Genomic DNA, 22,934 nt, shown 5'->3' with positions numbered 1-22,934 from the left:
ATTGCTTAACCACAGAAAGACCAGCCACCCCTCAAATTATAAGCTTTATGCCACATTCGGGTACCTCACCAGGGAGTGTTTTCTTTGAACCAATGAATCTAATGTTAGGATTACCAGTCATTTGGGCTGCTGTAAATACCTCCCAGAATGCATCTTTAATATCTATCCACAGGAAACACATTTGGGGCAGCTAAAGTATTATATCAGGGATTAAAGGCAAAGGGAAGATGCACTTCATACTTTTCTTGGCTTGAGCAGATGGCTAGGGGTTCCTGGCAGTACCATGCCCTCAGGCCTGACCACAGCCTGGGGCAATACAGAGAAAGTATCTGCTACTTTGGGGGGAAGGGCAAACCAAAAGCTTACCAAACATAAGCTAAAAAATAAATGCCATGTGTTTTATATATTTATATATATATATGGAACTATACTTCTCAGCTGTTAATTTGGCTTACCCATGAATTTACACATTTTGGGGTTATGCCAACAGTATATTAAACTCAGCCAAAGGGGATCCTTCCATACTTTTTTGCACACAACCATGGACAGGCTGAAATGCCATGGCTGTCAAGCAGTGACTACTAGAATTTCATTTGAGGAACTTCAAGATCAGGAAGCCTGTACTTTTCTTTTTAGCTTTCTGCCAGATATAAGGAGTCTGAATTCTTCTTAAAGAATACTCTGACCATAGAACAAGCCTGGTTAAGAAGATGGGCAGGATAGTGAGCAGTCTGGGGAACTCATGAAGGACAGGAGCTGGTATTTGGATCACAGTACGTGGAAGTTAAAGAACAGGTCTGAAACATAGTAGGGTATAACCAAAGTAGCAGTTATGGAAGGCAGCAGTAGTATTGCAAGGTTTAAGGGAGAAGTCAGACACTGAAGAAAAGACAGGAAGAATGTTGGATGTATGTGGAAGGAGTCACAGATCAGGGTCATAACATGTCACATCAGGGTCGGCCTACATGACTTCTCACCTTTCGGGAATGTCTGAGGTCCCATCTGTAACACCCTGTTCTGCAGAAAGTGACTTCTCATCTGGCATCCCAACTTTCTCCAGAAAGCAAAGTGCTGGGTCTGCTCGCATAGCATTGTACCTCTCATAACCTGATCAAGAGTAATGAGAAATGTCAGAAGTCACGACATCTGCCTTGGGCTCTAGAGAGTCATTTTGTTTCCCTCACTAAGTAAAAAAATAAAACAAACACAAACAAAAAAATACTTACTTAAGATTAATCAGACCCTATAAGATTTCCTATCAAGGAAAAATCCTGGAGCTAAAACAGACCCCTTTGAGTATTGTTCGACCAAAAAGTGAAAGCTTATATAAATTCTGGGTCCATGAAAAGACACAGGGTATAGATATATTTCTCACCTGTTTGCCACTTTCTGACAGCACATGGAATCAGACAAGTTGATTTTTCAACTTCTTCCCCCTACTACCAACTCTGGACACCCGAATGGACTTTGTTTCTTATAGTCCAATCTTATCCCATGTGTTAGAAAAAGAAGCTGAATAAAATGACAGATGCCGGTTCTGGAATATAAAGAGGACTACTATGATTGCGTATTTAATTAAAAGGGATCTATTGCCTCTGTACCTACAAACTAAGTATAAATCCTAATCCAGGCCAGGTGCATTGGCTTACACCTATAATCTTAGCACTTTGGGTGGCTAAGACAGGAGGATAACTGAGGTCAGGAGTTTGAGTCCAGCCTGGGCAACACTGGGAGGCTGAGGCAGGAGGATAACTTGAGGCCAGGAGTTTTGAGACCAGCCTGGGCAACAAAGTGAGATCCCATTTGTACAAAAAATTTAAAAATTAGCTGGGTGTGGTGGTGTGTGCCTGTAATCCCAGCTACTTAGAAGGTCAATGCAAGAGGACTGCTTGACCAGGAGTTCGAGGCTGCAATGAACTATAATTGCACCACTATACTCCAGCTTGGGTGACAGAACAAGACCTTGTCTCAAACAAACAAATAAATAAAATAACCCACCCTGGCAACAAGACCCTGCCTCAAATAAACAAACAAACAAATAAATAAAATAACCTACCCTGGCCAGGACTTTGGAACTGTTCCTTGCTACACACCAAAGGCAGTAACAGATGGAGCACTTTGACACAGAAGGCGTCTCAAAAGGGTGGCAAAACAACAACGAAACCACTTGTAGTTTGATAAAGTCCATGTGTGAGAATTTGTTATTTTATTAAACCTAAGGTACTCTTATAAGGAGACAGGACTTAGCCATGTAAATGACAGAGAGAGACCCTCATGCAGGTATGAAAGGGCTGAATGTAAACCAGAACCTGCCAGGCTGTAAAGAACAAACTTGACTTTATGTTGTTGGATATTTCATTTCTATCTCGGTTTTGTTCTCCTGTCATTGGTGATACAGTTGTATTCTTCACACTGTAGGCAGTGCCTGGTACTTTTTCTCTGAGGAGCTGCTGGGACTTGATTATTTTTAATCCACAGTGACTTTCTCCTGCCATCTCCCTGACAGGTGCTGTCCACGTGAGCCACATGGCAGGGGAAACTACAGCATCTTATATTCTCCTTTATTCACTGACTCATTGAGGCAATTATTTGATTACTGTAGGTCTCCCTCATGAGACTGTGGACTTCCTAGGAACAAAACCTGCCTGGTTTTGCTCACTGTTATACATTCAGCATCTAGCAAAGGGCCTGACACTGTACATACTCAGCAAACAGTTGGCTGGATGAGTGTGTTTTGCTCAGATTCTTTCTCTTCCAATCATCACTGTAGGAAGACCCATTCTCACCCCCCCCATGTTCTTGCTTTAGTTTACATCAAAACAAATTTCCTCAATACTATTGTCTTAAGGAGAATCCTGCCATTGTCTCCACCTGTTCTTCCTTGTGAAAAGCAAGGTAATTTATCTGACAGATGAGACAGTCTCCCTTTACTATCAAAGGAGGCTAACTGTCCAGGAGTGTCCTGTCTTTACACTCTGTGCCTGACAGATAAGAAGCAGGGTGCCTGCATGCCAGGGCAAGTTTCTACTCTGGAGACTTTTTGTCATGTGTGGATCTGATGCCGAGGGATAGCTTTTGCATTTCTCTTTCTCAATTAGCCACGAAGCTAGAAGTGAGGAAGAGTGACGGATTCACTTGCCCTAGGAAAACCTAACTGTCCTGCAAAGAGACCACCAGAAACTGTAATAGCCACACAAAGATATAGACAGCAACACAAGAGACCTTTGAAGGGGTGTCAGCTGCCTGCCATTTTACACTTAGCCTATAAGCTCTTCTCTAAGAATGTGAACAGAAACACCAGAAACCATATCACAAGGAAAATTCTGTAAACACAGGCAGCCTGGGAGGAGCAGCAGTCACTCAATGCAGTTGAGAGCTGTCAAGAGTGTCTTGTGGAATAGGTTTGCCACAGGGCCCTTCTTGCTGCAGGCTAAAGCTACAACCAAAGACTCAGCCAATGCTAATGGGGTCAGCTTGAAGATGAAACCATGGCTATATTCTTCACACTTAACAGGGCTCCAGCAGGTTGTGTCTAGGGTGGACTAAAAGAGCCATGAAAACTCAGTGTATAGCTGTGTGCTTCTCAACAAAGAATGGTTTCTTAGCAAAGATAATGGTTGCAACACCGTAGCTCATGCTTAACCAAGGTGGAGGTAAGACAGAGAGGGCTTCCTGATACAAGATCTCTGATGAGTGAACATCAGATAGACAGGCTTTCAGAAAATGGTGAATACCACTTCTCTACCAGCTGCTGAGTATCTGGGAAATTGACTGTCATCTGGTAACACATGCTGCATGGGCTTGGCTATATTGTGGTGTGGGGCAAGGTTATACGGGGGTAGTCAGATGTTGCTACCCAGATGAGAACAGGTCTAGGCTTGTGCTCAAGGAATGTCTAATGGGCAGCACTCCGCCAGGGGCAGGACGTGATCTGGATCTGGACTCTGGAATGCCAAGGAGGAGGGACCCGTGATGCATCTGTTCAACTTAGTCAAAGTTGACTCCAATGTAACCATCCAACTGAACTGATCTGGCTCTGTTCAGAGTCTGCATGTATAGCCTAGGATCAGTTCCCCAGCACTGAGCACAGAGCCTGATTTTTTCCTATCTTTACAGCATGTCTACTAAACTCATCCTATATCACAATAAGGTGCTTTGGGCATTGTACAAATCACCTTCCTGGCATCTGCCCCTCAGCCCTAACTATAAATTCCAAGTTCACCTCAAATGGCACTCTGTGAGACTCTGAATGGAATGAGGGATGCATCATTTTAAGTTCTCACAGGTATGTTCAGGAAATATAAAGTAACTTATAACCTCAAAAGCTCCTTAAAAAGCAGAAGAGTTTTAGATTTGACAGTGTCAAGGTTGAACTTCTACTATTTTATTAAACTAGTAGGTAAAGTACCAATGTTAGTGTGCCTTTTCTAAGAGAAAAAGGGTTTGGGCCTCCTTAGGTTCCTGTCCTCTTTCACATATTCTGAGGCTACATCGTTTGCCTGAGGACTGTTAGTTGTATCTTCTTGATGAGTTGCACCTATCATCATTGTGTAATGAGTCTCTCACTCCCAAATTGTCCTTTTTGCCTTACAGATTTTTTGTGTTGCTGCTGTTAGTATTTGTTGGATATATCCTATTCAACCTCTTGGATGTCTACTCATTTTCTCTTCCATGCCTCATCTTCTCTTTCATGTCTTCAGCTATGCTTCCCTGGAGAGAGCTTTCCAGTGAGCTTTATGTTGCTCCTCAGCCCTAGAGGGGTAACCCTTCCAAGGCCATGCTTCCCACTGCTGTATGGTTATTAGAAACCCAGTCCCTCAGTTCTATTGTCATATTAGTCCACAGCCTTCAGCTCTGGTTTTTTATTGTTGTTACTTTTTTTAGAGATGAGATGTCACTCTGTCACCCAAGCTGGAGTGCAGTATGCAGTGGCGTGATCATAGCTCACTGCAACCTCAAGCTCCTGGCCTCAAGCGATCCTCCTACTTCAGCTATTTGAGTAGCTGGGATTACAGGCACAAGCCATCGTGGCTGGCTTAGCTCTGGCTTTAAGTTACCTTCGCATTTGGGGATTTTCCCGTATTTCTTCCAAGTCTTAATTCACCTTGGCTTTCTGTATGCCTGTGGCATGTGTGTTAGGGTGGAGGAGGAAGGAAAGAAAGCACATAAACTCTGTCTGCAATACTGCTAGGACTTCAGGTGTGTCCTCTTTTTACTTCACATTGTCCCCAAGAAGAGATTTGGCAATGTGCCCTAAAACTACCACTGAAACGAGACTCAGGGTCACTTAGACTTTCTCCTACAAACCAAGTTCAGATGCTCTGGAATCTGGCCGCCTCCAGCAGGCTGCCTTCTTCTGGGTTCTTTCCAAAATTAGGCTAGACCAACTCTGGGTTGTACTGTAGTACTCTGTGATTAACAGGGCGATCACATGCTTCTTCCCACTTCAGAGTTAAGTTCTGGCCTTGCACTGTACAACAGAGGAGCCACTAGCCACACATGGTTATTTATGTTTAAATTAATTAAAATCACATATAATCTGAAATACAGTTTCTCAATTACACCAGTCACACTTCCAGTGCTCAACAGTCACATGTAGCTAGTATCTTCCATATTGAACAGTGCAATATGAGGGCATTTCTCCCATTGCATACATAAACTACAGTTAGACTGGGCAACTGTACTTTAGCCTAATCCCAGTAGGTTGATAAAGGGTTCTCAGCAGCACTGCACCACCCAAAGCCGGCATCCTTAACACCAAAATCTAAGTTTTGAGGGGATTCCAAATTAAAATATGTATGGGCATGGTTGTTACTTAAATGTAGCTAGTTAGCCTGTACAATTTGAAGAATTCTCTTTACAGAGTTTGCGTAAGAAAATTAACAGCCTTCTAAAGGCAGAGTAATATGGGACAGTGGAACAGCACTGAGCACCTTTTACATACCAAGCACTGTTCTAAGTCTAGGTGGTCTTATTTAATCTTCAAACAAGTCCAGGTAGACTGTTTTAACACTAACTACTCCGCCACATTGTACAGTGAGAAAGTAGGTCAGAGAAGTTTAGGATTTGCCCAATGTCACACATTAAGTGGCAGAGTTAACAGCTAAAGCCAGATATACCTAGCTCTTTCTACTTTAAGCCCTGCTCCCCTGTTTAAAATTTCTGTTGACTCACCTGGCAAGGAAGGTGTGTATTAGGCATATTATGGGTGGCGGTCACTTGACACTTATCATAACTCATTTTAACAGCTGGCTGAAAGCAAGGGCAGGTGCTTTAAACAGTGTCAGAAACAAAGAAAGGGGGCACTTACTTCAGTTTTTCCAAGTCATTAAAAACCTCTTCCAGTCCCCTTTAGTCTCTTTGCTACTACACTAAAACAAAAAAAGACTGTTCATGCTATCTTCTATGCTCAGTTTCTTATACTAATGGGACAAAAGATAGACACTAGAAATATGTAGATGATCTAGAATGATCTTAGGATTCTGCACACACGTGAAATGCTAAAACCTCACATTTCCCATCATTTATTTATTTCTTTTATGCAAGAAACACCGGATGCCTACTGTGTACCAGAAACTAGGCCAGACACTGGGACAATAACAGTTAATGAGAGAGAAGCCATCCCCGATCTGACTGTAGATATGCAAGTGAGGAAGATACACACTGAACAAGTTCTTTGTGGCCATAGTCACCCTTTTGAAGTTCCTGAATAATATAACATTCATAGTATTGTCAAGAGTCATACATTTATCTGGTCAAAATTCCAAGAAGACAGACAAAGGTGAGGTTCTACTTTCTCAGAAGACTATACACAAGAACTATAGAGCTTTGCAGGAATATGCTGAGCTTAGTCAGAGTGCCTAAACTCATCTTTCCCAAGGGGAATGGATACAGAAGGGAAAGCATTTAGTAAAATACACACCATGCTTGAACACGCCAATGAGAAGGGACTTATCGGCCTCAGCATCCCACCAATCCACTGGGATCTCCATGTAGTCGATGTCAGGTAGAGGCACATCCAGCTCCCTGTGGAAAGAAAAAGCATAGGCTCAGAATTCCTTTAACATAGATGCAAAACAACCAAAAGTTACTGGCCCAACCCTGGCTACATTCCTAGTTGCATGCTAAGATGCTTAAGTAACAATAGGCAAAAGGATTCAGATGGCTATGAGTCAAAGTTTCTTAACCAGGGCTTTGCATCAAAATCACTTATGGAGTGATGTTAAGTATATGTACTTGATTTCCAGGCTCCACCTTAGACTGACACAGAGTCTTGGAGCACTGCTTGGTCAGTTGGTCTAGGGTGGGGCCTGGGGACCTCTATGAATAAGGTAGTTCTGATATTCATCTTCATTTGAGAACCACAGCAAAAGCCATTGATACACTGGTTATTTGAAGGTAGAACTTCCCCAGATGGTTGAATCCCTAAATGACTGAATGTGTAAAATAGTGCCTAATATCATCTTGGCTCAATATGCTGCCTCAACATGTAGAGTTCTCCAGTACTATTTGATAACAAGATAGTCTACACTGGTACAATTAGGGATATAAAGAAAGTCTTTCAGAGGGTAAAGTGCCACAATAGGTGACACCTCCTGGCAGTGGTCTGTTAACAGTCTGTTGAGTAAAAACTTATCACAAATTGCATTATTCCAGGCCAAAGCGATGAACATAACTCACCCTAGAGCACAGACATGCGGGGATTAGCAGGCCTATTCTATCAGTTCCTCTCTGAGTTTCTGTCCATGTTCTGAGAGCTCATGGGGACCCCTAGCTCACTGTGTTCATTCATCTGAACACATCCTTGCTCTTTGAAAGCTTTGGAATTTGGGGAATAACATGTATTTGGATGTCTCCTCCCTCCTCCTCCAGCTGCCTGGGATGGTTTCTCTGCAGCATTTCAAGTTTCTTCTTCCATCAGACTCTTTTTAAAAAAAAATGTGGAGTCTCACTCTGTTGCCCAGGCTGGAGTGCAGTGGCACGCTCATGGCCACCCCAGCATTGTCCTGCTGGGCTCCAGTGATCCTTCCGCCTCAGCCTTCCAAGTAGCCGGAGCTACAGGCACATGCTACCATGCCCCACTAATTTTTTATTTATTGTAGAGACAAGTTCTCACCAAGTTGCCCAGGCTGGTCTCAAACCCGCGGGCTCAGGCAATCCACTTGTCTCAGCCTCCCAAAATGCTGGGATTACAGGCTGAGCCACCGAGCCTGGCCCCATCAGACTCCTACTGTGACACAGGACTGACTGCCCATTGCCAGGTCCAATTCCTGTAGGAATAGTGTTCCCTGGCCCCCACCTTTCCAGGAACCTAGTGCTCTGACTGCATGGTGCCATGGTTGAACAACTTTTCTGGGATAAACTGTTTTTCATGCTTCATGGCAACTTCTCCACAAGAAGGCATTCAACCTGAATAGGACCAGCAAGATGGAGGAAAGCAGAGGAAAGGAAGGAGGGGGGTGGACAACAGATTTACTCTTGCCACGATCTATCTAGTGCCACTCACTACCTCCTACATGTCTAAGAAAGTATGTGATGGGAGTAAGTTCAGGTACTTCTGCCAAGTAATACCTGATATAAAGTATCAACTTGAACTTGGCTGCATTTAAACAACTCTAATTGAACCTTTCTACCAAAACACACAACCTCCCTATCCCTGCTGGAAACTACAACAGTGACACTGGAAGACATATCAAATAAAAATAGTCACTGAGAGAACTGGCCCTGATTACAAGTTGCCCCATGGGTAGGGCTGTCTATCTCCCATTCTCCTTTTGTGCTCCTATGACTGCTAAAGTCACTAGCATTGCCCAGTGCAAAGAAAGAAAAAGAAGAAACCATGGCCCCAGGTAATCTCAACACAGAGTCCAAATAGTAACATTTTTGTGTTTTTGAGGAATGACAAAGGCGTATAGGGCTAGTCAACTGCTGATCTGTGGTAGGTAAGGAGGATGTTGGATGATTCCAGCTACAAACTGTGACTTTCTGACAGTTTTATCAATGGCAACTGAGAGCTTGGTAAGTCTCATTCCCTGAAATCTTGGGAGTCTCCTACAGCTTTGGAAACACTAATTTATAAAACTAAGACACAACAAATCAAATAGGCCACAAGGTATTATGATTGGCAAATGAAGGAGAAATGTATTAAGAGTACTAAGGCTAAGAATGGGATTCTGGGTAAAACTTACAGTCTATAACTGTCAGATCAAGTCTATCAAAGTAACTGACCCTCTTTCAATGATTACTTAAGGTAGCTAAATTACTGTTTTAAAAGAAAATTTAAAATACTTTTGAGGGAAAGATGAACTAAAGACTCATCAAAAGTTATGTTCCTAGCCGGGCTTGGTGGCTTAGCCTGTAATCCCGCGCCTTTGGGAGGCTGAGGTGAGTGGATTGCCTGAGCCTGCAGGTTCAAGACCCACCTGGGCAGCGAGACTTCATCTCTATAATAAATCAAAAAACCAGCTGGGTGTGGTAGCACGTGCCTGTAATTCTGGCTACTTGGAAGGCTGAGGCGGAAGGATCGCTGGAGCCCAGTAGGTCGAGGCTGCAGTGGCTGGGAGTGGCCACTGCACTCCAGTCTGGGCGACAGAGTGAGACTCCAACTCAAAAAATAAAAAAAAAAGTTGTGTTCCTTAGAAACTATTTTCCCCTTTATTTTACTTGTAGAGGACCTGAACATACTTACTTGCCTGCTCTACCAACTGGATCTTGGGGTGAGGAAGCAGGGGCTTGGGCCTCTTGGAGCACAGCCAAGTATGGCCAGCTCTGTGATCAGGCACTTTTTGTTGAATCTTTAGCATTGACATGTTAAGGTTGATTTGTTTTACCTGGCAGGAGTTCCTTCAAATGCTTTATCAGCTGCTTCTCCCAGTATTTCAGCTTTTAGGTAGTACAGCATTCGGACTCTCAAAAGTACCCTATGACAAGTGAACACATCAATGCAAACAAATTAGAAACCACAACTGCATGTGAACTGCACCCCAGAGTTAACATAGGAAAATCCTGGGGATTCCCATGTAGTGTTATGCAGTAATATATGAGAAGACATCAGAAAAACCAAACATTACGTACCAATGACAAACATTATTATGACTGTTCCCACTTTACAAAATCCCATGAGCCATAGGGGGCATCAGAAACAGACAGCATTCTTCCTGATTTAAGAGCACTCACCCCTACCATATAGCCACAATGACCTCTAAGGCAGAGCTGGCATCCAAGAGGCCAGTTTACTAGTAAGTATGTTAAAAGTGGTATTTTCAGTTTCACTCATACATAGTAAAATGCAGGTGTGTCTACTTTTCATGGAAATATGTCTTTTCTCTTGAGGTGCTCAATTCATTTTGATTCTGTATGGAACACACTCAGGCTCCACGGGAATGCAGCAAATGTGTTTGAGACAAAGCAACTAAGCAAATACTTGTTAGGCAATTACTATGTGCGCTGCATCATGCTGGGTGCTGTAGGTATATAACAAAAGTAAACAATTCAACCCTGTTCTTGAGGAGCCTACAGCAGTCTGGTTGTGAAATGAGACCAAGCAAGAAAAGAGAGCACAGAAGGTAACAGTGGGGACCCAGACTCAATGTGTGCAAAAACAGGATGAAAGGGAGGGTAGGCACACAGAGCAGACCACTGTAGAGGAGATGCTCTGTATTCAAAGCTAAGCTGCAAAGAGGTTTCAACAAAGACTTAAAATGTGCTCACTATACTACAAATAAAGGTTCATTCATATAAACTTACATAGAAACCTATCTCCACATAAATTGCTAAAAAAGGGATTACAAACAGTATGTACAATATTTGTCATTTTAAGGAAGACAGAAAGAGGCTGTACATTCACATATGTGGGTACATGCACAGAGCATCTCTGAAAGAAACAGATTAACAGTGGTTAAACTGCCAGGGGAGAGGGTGGGATTAGCAGTTGAGGGAAACTGCCAGAGTGGGGAGGGCATACCTCATCAACAAGGGTAACTGCACAATGAACATTTGTATACCTAACCCTGAATTGTACCCCACATCTTTAAAATTAAAAAAACACAAACAAACCGTAGTTGCCTCTGGAGAGGGCAATAGGGAACTGGAAGTGGTAGGAAAACTTTTGACAGAATTTTTAAAACACATATGTACTATATATTCAAAAAAAGTTACTACTGAAAAATGTTAAGGTTTGAATATATCCCCAAAAGCTCATGTGTTGGAAATGTGATTGCCACTGTAACAGTATTAAGAGGTGATTAGGTCAAGAGGGCTCTTCTCTCATGAATGGATTAATGATATTATCACAGGAGAGAGCTTCTGATAAGGAATAAGCTTGGCCCCCATTTTTTCTCTGTCACATACTTGCTCGCCATGTAATGTCTTCTGCCATGAGATGACAGGTTGGTGCCTGCTCTTAGATGTTGCAGTCTCCAGAACTGTCAGCCAAATAGACTTATATTCTTTACAATTGCCCAGTCTGTAATATTCTGTTAAAGCATTAAGGCCTTTTAAAAAGCACAATTTCTATCTATTAGATGCAAGTAGAAAGTACTACTGTGGGCTCAAGTTATAGGTGGAAACACACAAAGTTAGAACTTACAGATTGGAAAGAACCCTCATGTCTCTGGCACACCATTTCTTACCTCAGTTGTCATTCAACTCAAATAATTGAGATTTTTTTTCTTTTAGCCCAGAGAATAAGAACTCTTTAAGAATTTACAACCATTGCTTTTCCTTACACAAGGGGGATTTTAACAAACCTGGAAATTTTATTTATAAAAAATTGCACGCACATCTATTTTTACATGTTTAAACTTCATTCACCTTCAAAGTTCTCCATTTGATGCAATACCTATTGAGATGCTTTTTCCACTGCTCAAAAGTTTTTGAACCCGTCATTTGTGATGTCTTTTAGTGTTTCTACCATTTTTTTGTTTCACTTCTTCCACACTGGCAAAATGTTTCCCTTTGAGGACAGTTTCATTGAGAGTAACAAAAAAATGTCACTTGGGGTGAGATAAGGAGAATAGGGAGGATAGAGCACAGGGATTATAGTGTTTTTGGTCTAAAACTGCTAAATACTCAGCACAGTGTGGGCAGGTACAGGTCATGGTGGAAGAACCAGTCACCTGCTTGCCACAACTTGGGACGTTTCTTCCACAAACTGTGACGCAACCTTCTCAAAACTTCTAGGTTAAAAACTTGGAAGAAATTCTGAGTGTTCTACAAGGTGTCTGCCTTCTAAAGATAATTCTGGTTTTTTTTTCTTGGTCCCCCCTTGAAGCAAGTTGGCAGTTGTTGACAGCCTCCTTAGCTAAAACAGAATGTCAGAGGACTGCTGAGATTTGGATCAATCAGAGTAGGGCTTTTCTGAAAATGCAAGACAGGGAGAATTATTCCCATTTCTCTGAAGAGAGGCAAATGTGATGATATTTGGCAATCTATGGAATGAGTAAAGAGAACTTAAAGTCAATAGTATTCACTTATCCTCCAAATGGGAAACAAATCAATTCAGAGGACACATGGACAATCCTCACAGACAGCCGCCTTCTCCCAGTTGGCAGCTGAACTGAAAGGGAAGCACAGCTGGAGTAGGTTTGTACACCCTAGGTTTAGCCAAACAAAACAACTTATTAATATTTTGGGTGGCGACATCTCTTTTTTCTTTTTCAAGACATTTTATTGAAGTGAAATATACTTCCAGAAAGTACATGCTGCATAAATATACAGCGTGATGAATTCCCACAAATTGAACACACATGTGTACCCAGCACCAGATCAGAAAGAAGAACGTTTCTCCCTAAGTGTCCCTGGTATTCTCTTCCAGTTACGACCCCACCCCAAAGGGTAACCACTATCCTGACTTTTTTTTAGCTTGGATTTGAAGCTGTGCTTTTAAACTTTTTAAGACAATACCATGACTCTAAATAATACACTATTAATGACACTTTGAGTGCTTACTACAGTCTCCAAAGAGATTGTACTTTGGTGTACAGTAGTTTTTATTACTATATTGGAAGTGAGATCTATCTTCAAATATTTGGAGGGATCAGGAGAAGGGATTATACTTTATCTATAAAAGAAAAACCCCACAATCCAACAACTACAGAATCATTAGGCTGATGTTACAGGGAGGCAGAAAAAAACAAGCCCAAACTCTTAATCTATAAGGTAAATCTTAATCTCTTGATAACCAAAGGTGTACAAACAGAGGCCCTCTCATCATATACCTAGAATCTTGGGGAAATAACTCTTGTAGACCTTAAGCTGGATCAGATGGCTTCCAAAGGTGAGATACACTACACAGAAATGCAAATATCCATGTGCAAACTTGGCATTGTTTTGTGGCTGTGTGCCTGCTTACTCATCAAGACTAAACTACACAAGAACAGAGTTTCATTTTCTTTCTTTCTTTCTTTTTTTGAGTCAGGGTCTCACTCTGTTGCCCAAGCTGGAAGGCAGTGGCAGGATCACAGCTCACTGCAACCTTGGCCTCCTGGGCTCAGGTGATCCTTCTGCTCTAGCCTCCTGAGTAGCTGAGATTACAGGTATATGCCACACCTAGCTAATTTTTTATTTATTTATAGAGATGAGGTCTCACTATGCTGTCAGGCTGGTCTCAAACTCCTGTACTCAAGCAATCTTCCCACCTCAGCCTCCTAAAGTGCTGGGATTACAGGTGTGCACCACTGCATCTGGCCCAGAATTTCATCTTCAATCACTGTTTTCTGGTGCCTTCCCACCCCTACCCTAGTTGTTAGCCTACAGTTATAAAAATACTATCTCAAATGCATGCCTATCAAATAACTAAAGCTATTAATAGCAACAGCATATTGGAGAGGAAAGCAACTTGGCATAGGCGGTCTGACACTAGTGGCTACTGTTCCGACTTCAGGGGTGGAGGGTGTCCTGACTGGCTTTTGAGAATCAGATTAGAAAAATCCTCAGGGGTATACAATGCATTGGCAGAGATGCCAGGTTCTATAGGAGAGAAGGGATATTGCTAAAGGAGTTAGAGGAGCTTTAATGTGAATGATTTCTGACCGTGTTTAGACCATAAATCATATATCCTGTCTTTCTAGACCTTGCATGGTAGGTAGTACAGAAGCATGAAAAGATCTCCCTGTAGGGATCCTAGGAGTCCAGAAGTCTGGGAAGAGCTGCTACCAGGGGATGGGAGGGGGCACACTCACTTGTTGCAGTGCTGTTTGAGGTGTTTCTTGTAGCCATCATCATGCAAGACCACCTCAGGGTTGCAGGTAGCCAGCCAGTCTGCATTCTTTAGCTCTGGGAGTAATAGCTGGTTCTTTGTCTTCTTCCCTTTTCTCCCTCTGGGGACCGGGGCAGACAAGCCTGAAACAGAAGACAGTGTTGAGCAAGAGGATGAGTCAATGGGACTTAGCATGGGTTTTAGAACAGAGCTGGGCTGGGGTTGTAAAGAGGCAGCCAGGCCATGCATGCTGAGTCCCGGATAACAGACCCCATGGCTCAGCCCACAGGTAGTGATGAGTGAAGCAATGTGCCTGGACCCCTACTTAGTAAACTCCAGGACCATTTAGTCATTCAGTAAGTATCCTGTTACCAGGTATCCTGTTAGGATTAAGAAAGGTGTAACATAAACTGTGCCCTTTGGGAACTTATAACCTAGCTGAGATAAAAGGAACCCTTGACCTGGAACCGGAAGGGTAGCTTTGACTAAGGCACAGGAAAGGAGAAGGACAGCACAAGAAAAGGTATGGACAGAATAGTGAAAAACAAAAGGTAAGTCACAGAGCACAAGGTCTGAGTCTACAATTCAGGAGAGGAACCCACTGAGACTCAGGTTAGTGTGCAGGACTAGCATGTGGGAAGCTTCAAAAGGGCCCAATTGTACTTAAACAAAACATCAAAGGTTAATACTGGAGGATTCTGAGATAGAACTGAAAGTATCAGCATTCATTCCCACAAGTAACATTCTGAAATACGTCTAATAAAGAGAAGAACCCCTAGAGCACAGCAACATAGCCCCACACAGGAAGAGTGAATGAAAGTGAGTGGGAGTCTGTGCTTCTGAAGCATGGCCTTGCCACTTCTCACCTGAGTGGTTCTGGAGGGTTTGGGCCTGCCCATCTTTGGTAGGTGTAATCAATTCCCAAATGAAACTCTTGATCTTCTCATCCCCCTTATAATGCTTGACACAGTACACCAGCAGGGCACGGCAAATCATCTCCATGTCCTTCTCGTTCAGATGCCACTTGAATCGCCCATGAGTCAGGATGTCCTTCCACCGGCCCCAGCTGATGTGGAAATACAGAAGGGCATTGGTGGGAGGAAGGGCCATGCACACACCCTCCCCACAACAGGACAAACAAGAGTCAAGCATGCTTCTTGTTATCTGTAAGGTCTAGTAATCACCCTGAGGACTTTATCCAGAAAGGTCTTTGAGGACTGCTTGACCTTCAAACACCAAATGCCACTAAGGTGACCTGGACATGGGACACTGAGAGCTTCATATGGCTGCTAGAATATTAAGAAGGGAGGGACCAAATACTCAGAGAAGGAAGTAAATTTAAATTTCAAAACAGAGTCCAGATGCAGTATTCAAAAGCAATGGCGAGTTCACAGAAGCTGAACCTTCTATTTCTACCAGAGCTGGAGTCCTGCATGAATCATGCCTTGACTATAACATCTGTTGCACTGACTCCTTGTATGTCCTTGGGGGGTGAAGGGAAGCAGGAAATCAGTACCAGGCAGCAAATTAATAACAGAGATTTGCTGTAACAAGTATATGAGAAAATCATGGCACGTCTACACTATGGCTACAGAGCATACAATGACTGAGGGGGATTCAGGGTAGAAGCATAGTTCTTTCTTGCTCTAACAGATACTTATCAGCCCCATAATTCCAGAGGTAATTGGAGAGACGTCCTGGACAAATCTCAGGGACTGATAAACAGGGAAAACAACAACAGCAAAGCCAAGCAGAGCCAATACACACCCAAAGATGAGCAGATTCTTCTCTACCCGGAAGCACTCGGCGCGGAGGTAGCGCCTGGCTTTGTCACTGAGGCGCCTGGATCGTGTGGGCCTTTCATCTGAGTCACTGTCTAACTCTGAAAACTCCATGAGTTCGTCCTCCTCAAATGAGTTGTAGTGTTTGGTCTGCTTTCTCACGCGAGGTCGGTCGATCACTAAGCTTTCCTAGAAATGGAGAGAACTGCTGGGGAGAAAGCCCTCTTCTCTCTACTCCCATCACAATACACAAACATATCCAGATGTAGTTCTCCAGGACACATTTGGGAGAGAACACGCCCCTGTCTCATCCTCCAGTAGGAAAGGCTCTTCCCTGCACACCTGCTGTCCCCATAATGATCAAACAAGCAGAGGGGATTCTCTGGAACTTGCTCAAGTTGGCGTGTTCCCTGACTCCTAGTGCTGTCGGCCACCAACTGCTGTGTCTGCAGTCATTCTACCAGGGGTACAGGAAGGCATGGCCCCCCTAGTGCCCAGAGTGGCAGTCTGTTCTTGCCAAGAAAGACTGGAGTGGTGAGCCCCAGGTGTTCTGTTCAGTATGCAGTGAGCAGTCTACACTCTGGAGACAGGACAAGCCAGAGAATTCCATCTGCTCAGCAACTTTCTGAAGACAAACACGTATTCCTGCTGCTTCATTATCTGCTTTCTACTGGTTCTATCTACTAACCTTTTGTCTTTTGACAAAAATACAATCCCCAGTTCAGTAACCTTCTCATTCTGATGGCTCACCTGGCCACACTGCATCTTCTCTGGTTTCCACGGCTTTCTGCTTCTCACTCCTTCCCCCATACCTTTTCCCAAAGCTAGGCTAAAATCCTGAACACTCCTCTACATAGCCCAAATCACAAACTTCCAGTGTCATCCCTGCTTTGATCACCATGATTCCCATCTTGGAAGGCTCCAACTGCTTCTGACTGCAAGAGCACTTTCTTCCCCCTCTTGTACCTACTGTCCTGCACACACAGTAACTTCTTAATTGTGACACTGTAAAACACTTAAAACAGGTTACTAAAGGGACAGCAGAATCTTTTTCTTAAAAGAGAAAAATCAACATTTCTATTTATAGGAGAAAAAAGGCTGGATTAAGCAACCTCTGGCGGTCTTACAGAGGAATAGTTCTGGCTGGGTACTGGTTACTGAATTAGCTGGCTACAAGCAGGGGTTATCTCCTGGGTTTGTAGGTCCATGAAAGTTCAACATTCACCTGAGAAGACACTCATCCTGAGGTGAGGTGATGGGGCCAGAGACGGAGGAAAGAAAACTAACATTTAAGGGGTGCTTCACAGTGGGTTGGGCACCAGTGCCAGTTATATTCACAAGTGTTACCCCACAACTCTGCAGTGTGGGCTTCACCACCTCCTTTTCTCGCTGTTCTCAGTAAGGTCAAGCACCTCACCTAAAAGTGTACTCTGGTTTCATTCCAAAGCCCATTTTCTTTGCCATGTTCAGGAATAGAAAAACTTGAGAAACTTAAAGAACACAGGTAAAGAAAAACCTTTCTTTGTCATGCTTTTTCCCTCTTCCTATTATTTATCAGAGGTGAAGTTTTTTCCAAAGAAAGTGTTAAAAGAGAAGTAAAAGAGTCACATGCCAGAAATGGAATGCTGGCTGGAGACAGAGGGCTAAACTTGACCTGTTTGGCCAATTCCAGTTCTAATTGCCTTAGTCTAATTTCCTTGGTGCCCAGGAGACTGAATATTCCATTAGATCACTTTAAAATTGTAACAGTTAACATTTACCAAGTGTTGTCTATGTGCAGACATGTTTTAAGTGCATAACAAATATTATCTCACTTAAGAACCAAGCCTCGGGAGAAAATAATGACTTGAACTGTCATTTATTGACATGTAAGACACTGGTAAAATATTCAATGGAATAAAATATTGTTACACTGTACCTTTTCATTCTTTGCTTCGGTGTCTAATTCAGCTATTTTAGCCCATTTCTGCCAAAAGTTAGGATCATCTAAGGAAATATCTGTCCTGTTTCCTGATGCCACAAAGCTAGCCTGTGAAGAAAAGGGTCAACAAACTCAAAGCACAAATTAAAAAATACCGGTGTAATTTCAAATATGACAGAAACTTAAGTATACTACCTATCCGTGTTCAAAACCAAAACCTTAACATTCCAAAATGAGTGTAAAAATGTAAAAGTTATTCTTTTTTTCTTTTATTTTAAAAATGGGTGGTTCACGCTTGTAATACCATCACTTCATGAGGCTATGGTGGGGGAACTGATAAAGCCTAGAAGTTCGAGACCAGCCTAGACAACATAGTGAGAACTTGTTGCTACAAAAAAATGAAAAACTTAGCCTGGCATGATGCCACATGCCTGTAGTCTCAGCTACTCAGGAGGATGAGGTGATAGGATAGCTTGAGCCCAGGAAGCTGAGGCTGCAGTGAGTCATGATCGTGCTTGGGCGACAGAGTGAGATCCTGACTCCAAATAGACAGACAAACAAACAAACAAATAAGGATTGGGTGAGGTAATTATAATTGCTACCTAATGGATCAGTTTTTGGAGCTTAAACTTGGAAACAGGTAGCAAACTGTGGAAGACAATGGCAATGTGCTACTTGGTGTTCCTATGTAAGGGTTAATTTTTAAACTTTTCTAGATCTAACTTTTCTTTCAGTTCAAGAGTTACCAAGTATCTGTTACAGAAAAGGCACTGGGCTGGGCAGTATGAGGCGTACAGACAAGTGATGGACCACCCATATACTTTCTAAAAAACACAGAACATCTTACTGAAAAAGTTCCATGAGTCACCAGATTTAATCAAATAGGTTACAAAGCTCATACAGAAGTTAGCAATGGCTAGGAAAACTTGAGAATGATCTGCTAAGTTCTAAATCCAGTGACCTGAAGAGCAGAGGAAAAAGGCCACTAAAAGCTGGGAATCTTAGGTAAAAATCTCTTTCCCATGAAATCAACAAAACACTTGCTTGAGTTTGGGAACTGGAGATTCCCCTCTCTGACAGGGATCAAGGAGTAATCTACAAGGGAGTCAAGACACTCAGTCGAAGGTTTTAGAGCAGGTCTCGCAAAAGAGTAAATTGAAAACTCAACTATCTATCCTGCCTGCTAAAGATCAGCTACCAAAGGTTATGAATGGTCTTTTCTTTCTATAGCCCCTGACTCCCTAATTCAGACTCTCTTATCTGAAGATAAGGACCTACATCTCCAGAAAGTCACACAGACTAAATGTGTAGCCAGACTATTTCAAGGATCTACATACAGAGAAACAGAAGCTTTGCTAGTGGGTTTCAGAGAATAAACAATTTTCTTTTCCTTCCCATTCCCAATAATTGTGGAGAGAAGGTCCTATACCTTGGCAAAAGTGGACCCTTTCCCCTCAGTCTGGATGGTGATGGTATGGGTTCTCCTCTGCAGAATCTGGTCTATGTCTTCTTCACAGAACTTGGAGCCTTCATCTTCTTCGTCCATTAAGGCTCCATAAGCACCTTTCCGAAGCAAATCCTCCACCTCCATTTTTGAGAGCTGCTGTACCTGGACAGGTCACCAAAGGCTACTCACAAAGTGGAAAATGTACAGGAGAAAAACAGCCTCAAATCTGGCCTTTGTGATTCAGCACACCGTTCCTCCACTAACTACACATGTTATAAGAACAAAGGACACGGGCAAAAAACTTCAGAAAATGAAAACCCGGATAATGTACTCTGGGGAGGCAGACAGCAATCCTCTATAGTGAGCTTTGGAATAAAGCCCAGCACATGATCTAATGGCCCTAACATTCTTCAGGACATTGGTTATTATCAAATGTCACAAGCTATTAAAATTATGTACCAATGAAGAGGATATTTTTGACATTTTAATATTTTAGTTTGAGCTTGTAGCTTAAAAACTTCCAGTTACACCAAATGAGTTGAAGAATAATGATTTATTCATTATTAAATAAATGCATACATTAGTATTAGAAATGATGTCATTTTTTCACTAAAAAAAAAGATCCCATGCTAAATGTGATCTTTTCAACTCTTGATGAAAACAGGAAATGGGGTTCAAAACACCCTTTCCTGGTTCTAATTAAGAATCTGGTTCTCTTTATATCAACTGCAAGAGGGAATCCCATGACTCCCAGCACAAGTAACTTGAAGTATTATACTTAGCAACATATGCATAGTTAAGAGGACACAGAACATCTGGACTAAAGACAACTAACTCATTTAGAAGGTTTTAATTCCCAATCTTTGATGCCCTGGACCCAGAGATTAAGGAGATATTCTGTTTTGTTTGCCTATAAGTTAAGAATCTTAGCTGCAGTTTTCATGCCCCCAGAGGGAGAAATATTTTAACTGCCACATTTCAATCTACTAATTTATTCATTCACTTATTCACTGACCGTCAAGCACTGAATGTCTTTAATAAGCTGAGCGCTGTTAGGAGCCTTGGGGACACAGATACAATTGGTCCGGTTATATTCTTCAGGCTCAAAGTCTGGAGTATGAGAGGCTTGGTAACACATGCAGCTTAGGATCTACTAGCTTTTCATGGGCAAGATTAAAAATTCTGTTTACTGAAATGTTATACCACGCTGGGCAATCCTACCAAATAACTGCTCCTATGGATTTTCTTTATCCATCTAGAAGATGCAGAGACCTGACCCTTAATCATCCTTGACCGCAGGAAATTATCCAACAAAGATGTGTGGGCTGACTCAATATAGTGAAACAGCTATGAGAGGCCCAGGCTGTTTGACAAATGCTGTATAAGGCTCCAGAACAGTCCCAAAAAACTCACCCCATTGGTGCCGCCCTTTCGGTTGATGTCCTGAAGAACAGCCTTGTCCAGCCCCAGCTTTAAGCTGGCTTTGTCAAACATCTCTCGCTCGTAGGAGTTTCGAGTGATGAGGCGATACACTTTCACAGCTTTGCTCTGGCCTATGCGGTGACATCGGGCCTGAGCCTGGAAAGACGGAAGATCACACACATCATGTCACTATATATAATGGCAGCAGCCCTGGGAATAGGGAAGTGTTTAAATATCATGTGCTGTGAATGGCCAGTTTTCAGCTATTAGTCATGGGACTGATTTCAGAAGAGAACTCACCGAAATATTAGCTGACATCTTTGGGATCATTCATTTCTTCCCCTGTTTACTGACTACCGTGTACCAGGGTAAAAGCAGAGAGAAGGACGTGGTGTCCCACCCTCCACAGCTGTGGTCCGTGCACAGGCAACCTGTAAAGTGGCACTAATTCTCAAGACACTGTCCTGCTCTCTTGGAAAATATCTCAGAGCTGGTAAGACCATTTTTTAAAAATTTTACCACACAAACTTTCAATCATAGACAAAAATAGAGAAAAGCATAATGGCCTCTTATGGACAATCTTGTTTATTTCTATCACACCCCTATCCTACAAGACTTAAGAAATAAATCTTAGGCATCATACTGTTTCACCCTGTAAGACAATCATATCATTACCATTGCAACACTTTAAAAAATTAATTATTAGTTCCAACTATCGAGTCAATGTTCCAATTTCCCTGCTTATCTCAGAATTAAGTATGCTTGTTTGGATGAAGAGCCAAATAAGGCCCATGCATTGCAATCAGTTGATGTTTCAAGCCTCTTTTACTCTATAAATACTCCCTGCCTTCAATCTTTTTTCAAATGCAATTTATTTGTTAGAGACCAGGTATCTGTCCTATAGTTTCCGAGTCTACATTTTGCCAACTATATTCCTGCTGTGTCATTGAACAGGTATGTCTATTCCCTGTTATCTTCCCTAAATGGGAAGTTATATATCGAGACTCAATCATGTTAAGATTTAATTTTTGGAAAGAATATTTCAAAAATTAGTATTTGAGTGTACTTCAAGAGGCAATACAGTATCTGGTTGTCTTTCTTCTGAATTGATGATCATTGTCTATTCCATTACTTCATTAGGAATTACAGTTTCTCTCATCAATTTTTTGGTTACTCTGGTATACAGTTCATACAGAAAAGGCAAGCTAAATGTTTGATTCTTTCTCTTTATTTAATCAGTTTCCAAATGAAGACTTTTATTATTAGTTTAAGGAACACAATGGAAACATGCATTTAAATAGATGTGCCACGTTTCACTGCACTGCAGTTATTATTCTCATTGCTGTTCACATTTGGCTCATGGGAGCCTCTTCATGTTGGCTCTCGAGTTCTTTCAACATGATGCAGTCAAACATGGAAAGGAAGCATAGAGTAAACTCTGTGGTGTTAGAACGGACTTCAAGGTATTGGTATGAACTCACATTTAGGTGTGCATGTGTGTATACACACATACATGTATAGATGGATACAGAATTAGATAAGAATATATGTGCACTTATGTTTGTCTGTTGTATCAAACATCAGCATTCTTTTGATAGCTCCTTTGTCTTCAACATGAGCTACACTCCTCTTGCATATTTCCTGTCCAGACCTGGATTCAGGTATTTTTTTCAAGGAGTCCTCCTTTGTTTTAGTGAGACATCATTCCCCCCACCCATCCCCTGAGTAAATAAGCAGAGGGGTAATTATTGACACAGAGAGGGAAGGATGGCCATGCCACGTGTGAAAGACCTGTAGGTACCACTGACACCTGTGGTCCTTCCTTGTGTTGGACATAGGTGACCCAGAGAGGTGAGGGATTTGGCTCCTTGGTGAGTTAGTAGTAGAATAGGACTGGAGCCTCAAACTCCTGTGCCTGCCCCATAGTCTTGATTCTGAAGTCCAGAATAGCAAGCATTAGGACTCCTGGTTCTAAGGCTAGGCTGTGTGAGTGTGGGTCTGAAGGCACTGGGCCCAGTGCAAGGTAGGGGGTGAGTCCAAGCTAGGGATTCTAAGTTTGCCCACTAGGAACTCATCTGGAGTTCCCAGACATAAAAGCCCCCATCCTTACCCTTCCCATATCCTTTACCGAACTACACGGCTGAAAACCACACTAGAATTTCTATA

General features: G+C 42.3%; 1 protein-coding gene across 1 annotated transcript in view; it reads right to left on the bottom strand.

The window, feature by feature from the left end:
• The window catches only part of CHD6 (chromodomain helicase DNA binding protein 6), a 96,867-nt gene that overhangs the window by 40,604 nt on the left and 33,329 nt on the right, over positions 1-22,934 (bottom strand). The window contains exons 8-16 of the mRNA XM_008054734.1: positions 20,760-20,924; positions 19,329-19,508; positions 17,897-18,007; positions 15,965-16,167; positions 15,064-15,263; positions 14,181-14,340; positions 9,831-9,920; positions 6,923-7,026; positions 978-1,107 (exon numbers count right to left, since the gene is read on the bottom strand). Of these exons, the coding sequence (XP_008052925.1) occupies positions 978-1,107; positions 6,923-7,026; positions 9,831-9,920; positions 14,181-14,340; positions 15,064-15,263; positions 15,965-16,167; positions 17,897-18,007; positions 19,329-19,508; positions 20,760-20,924 (1,343 nt within the window). The remainder of the gene's footprint in view (positions 1-977; positions 1,108-6,922; positions 7,027-9,830; positions 9,921-14,180; positions 14,341-15,063; positions 15,264-15,964; positions 16,168-17,896; positions 18,008-19,328; positions 19,509-20,759; positions 20,925-22,934) is intronic.

The sequence above is a fragment of the Carlito syrichta genome, unplaced genomic scaffold (assembly GCF_000164805.1).
Source record: "Carlito syrichta isolate Samal-C Ts95f unplaced genomic scaffold, Tarsius_syrichta-2.0.1 Scaffold300491, whole genome shotgun sequence".
Classification (NCBI taxonomy): domain Eukaryota; kingdom Metazoa; phylum Chordata; class Mammalia; order Primates; family Tarsiidae; genus Carlito; species Carlito syrichta.
Note: the sequence above shows the minus strand (reverse complement) of the source record. Positions and strands in the feature narration are given on the sequence as shown.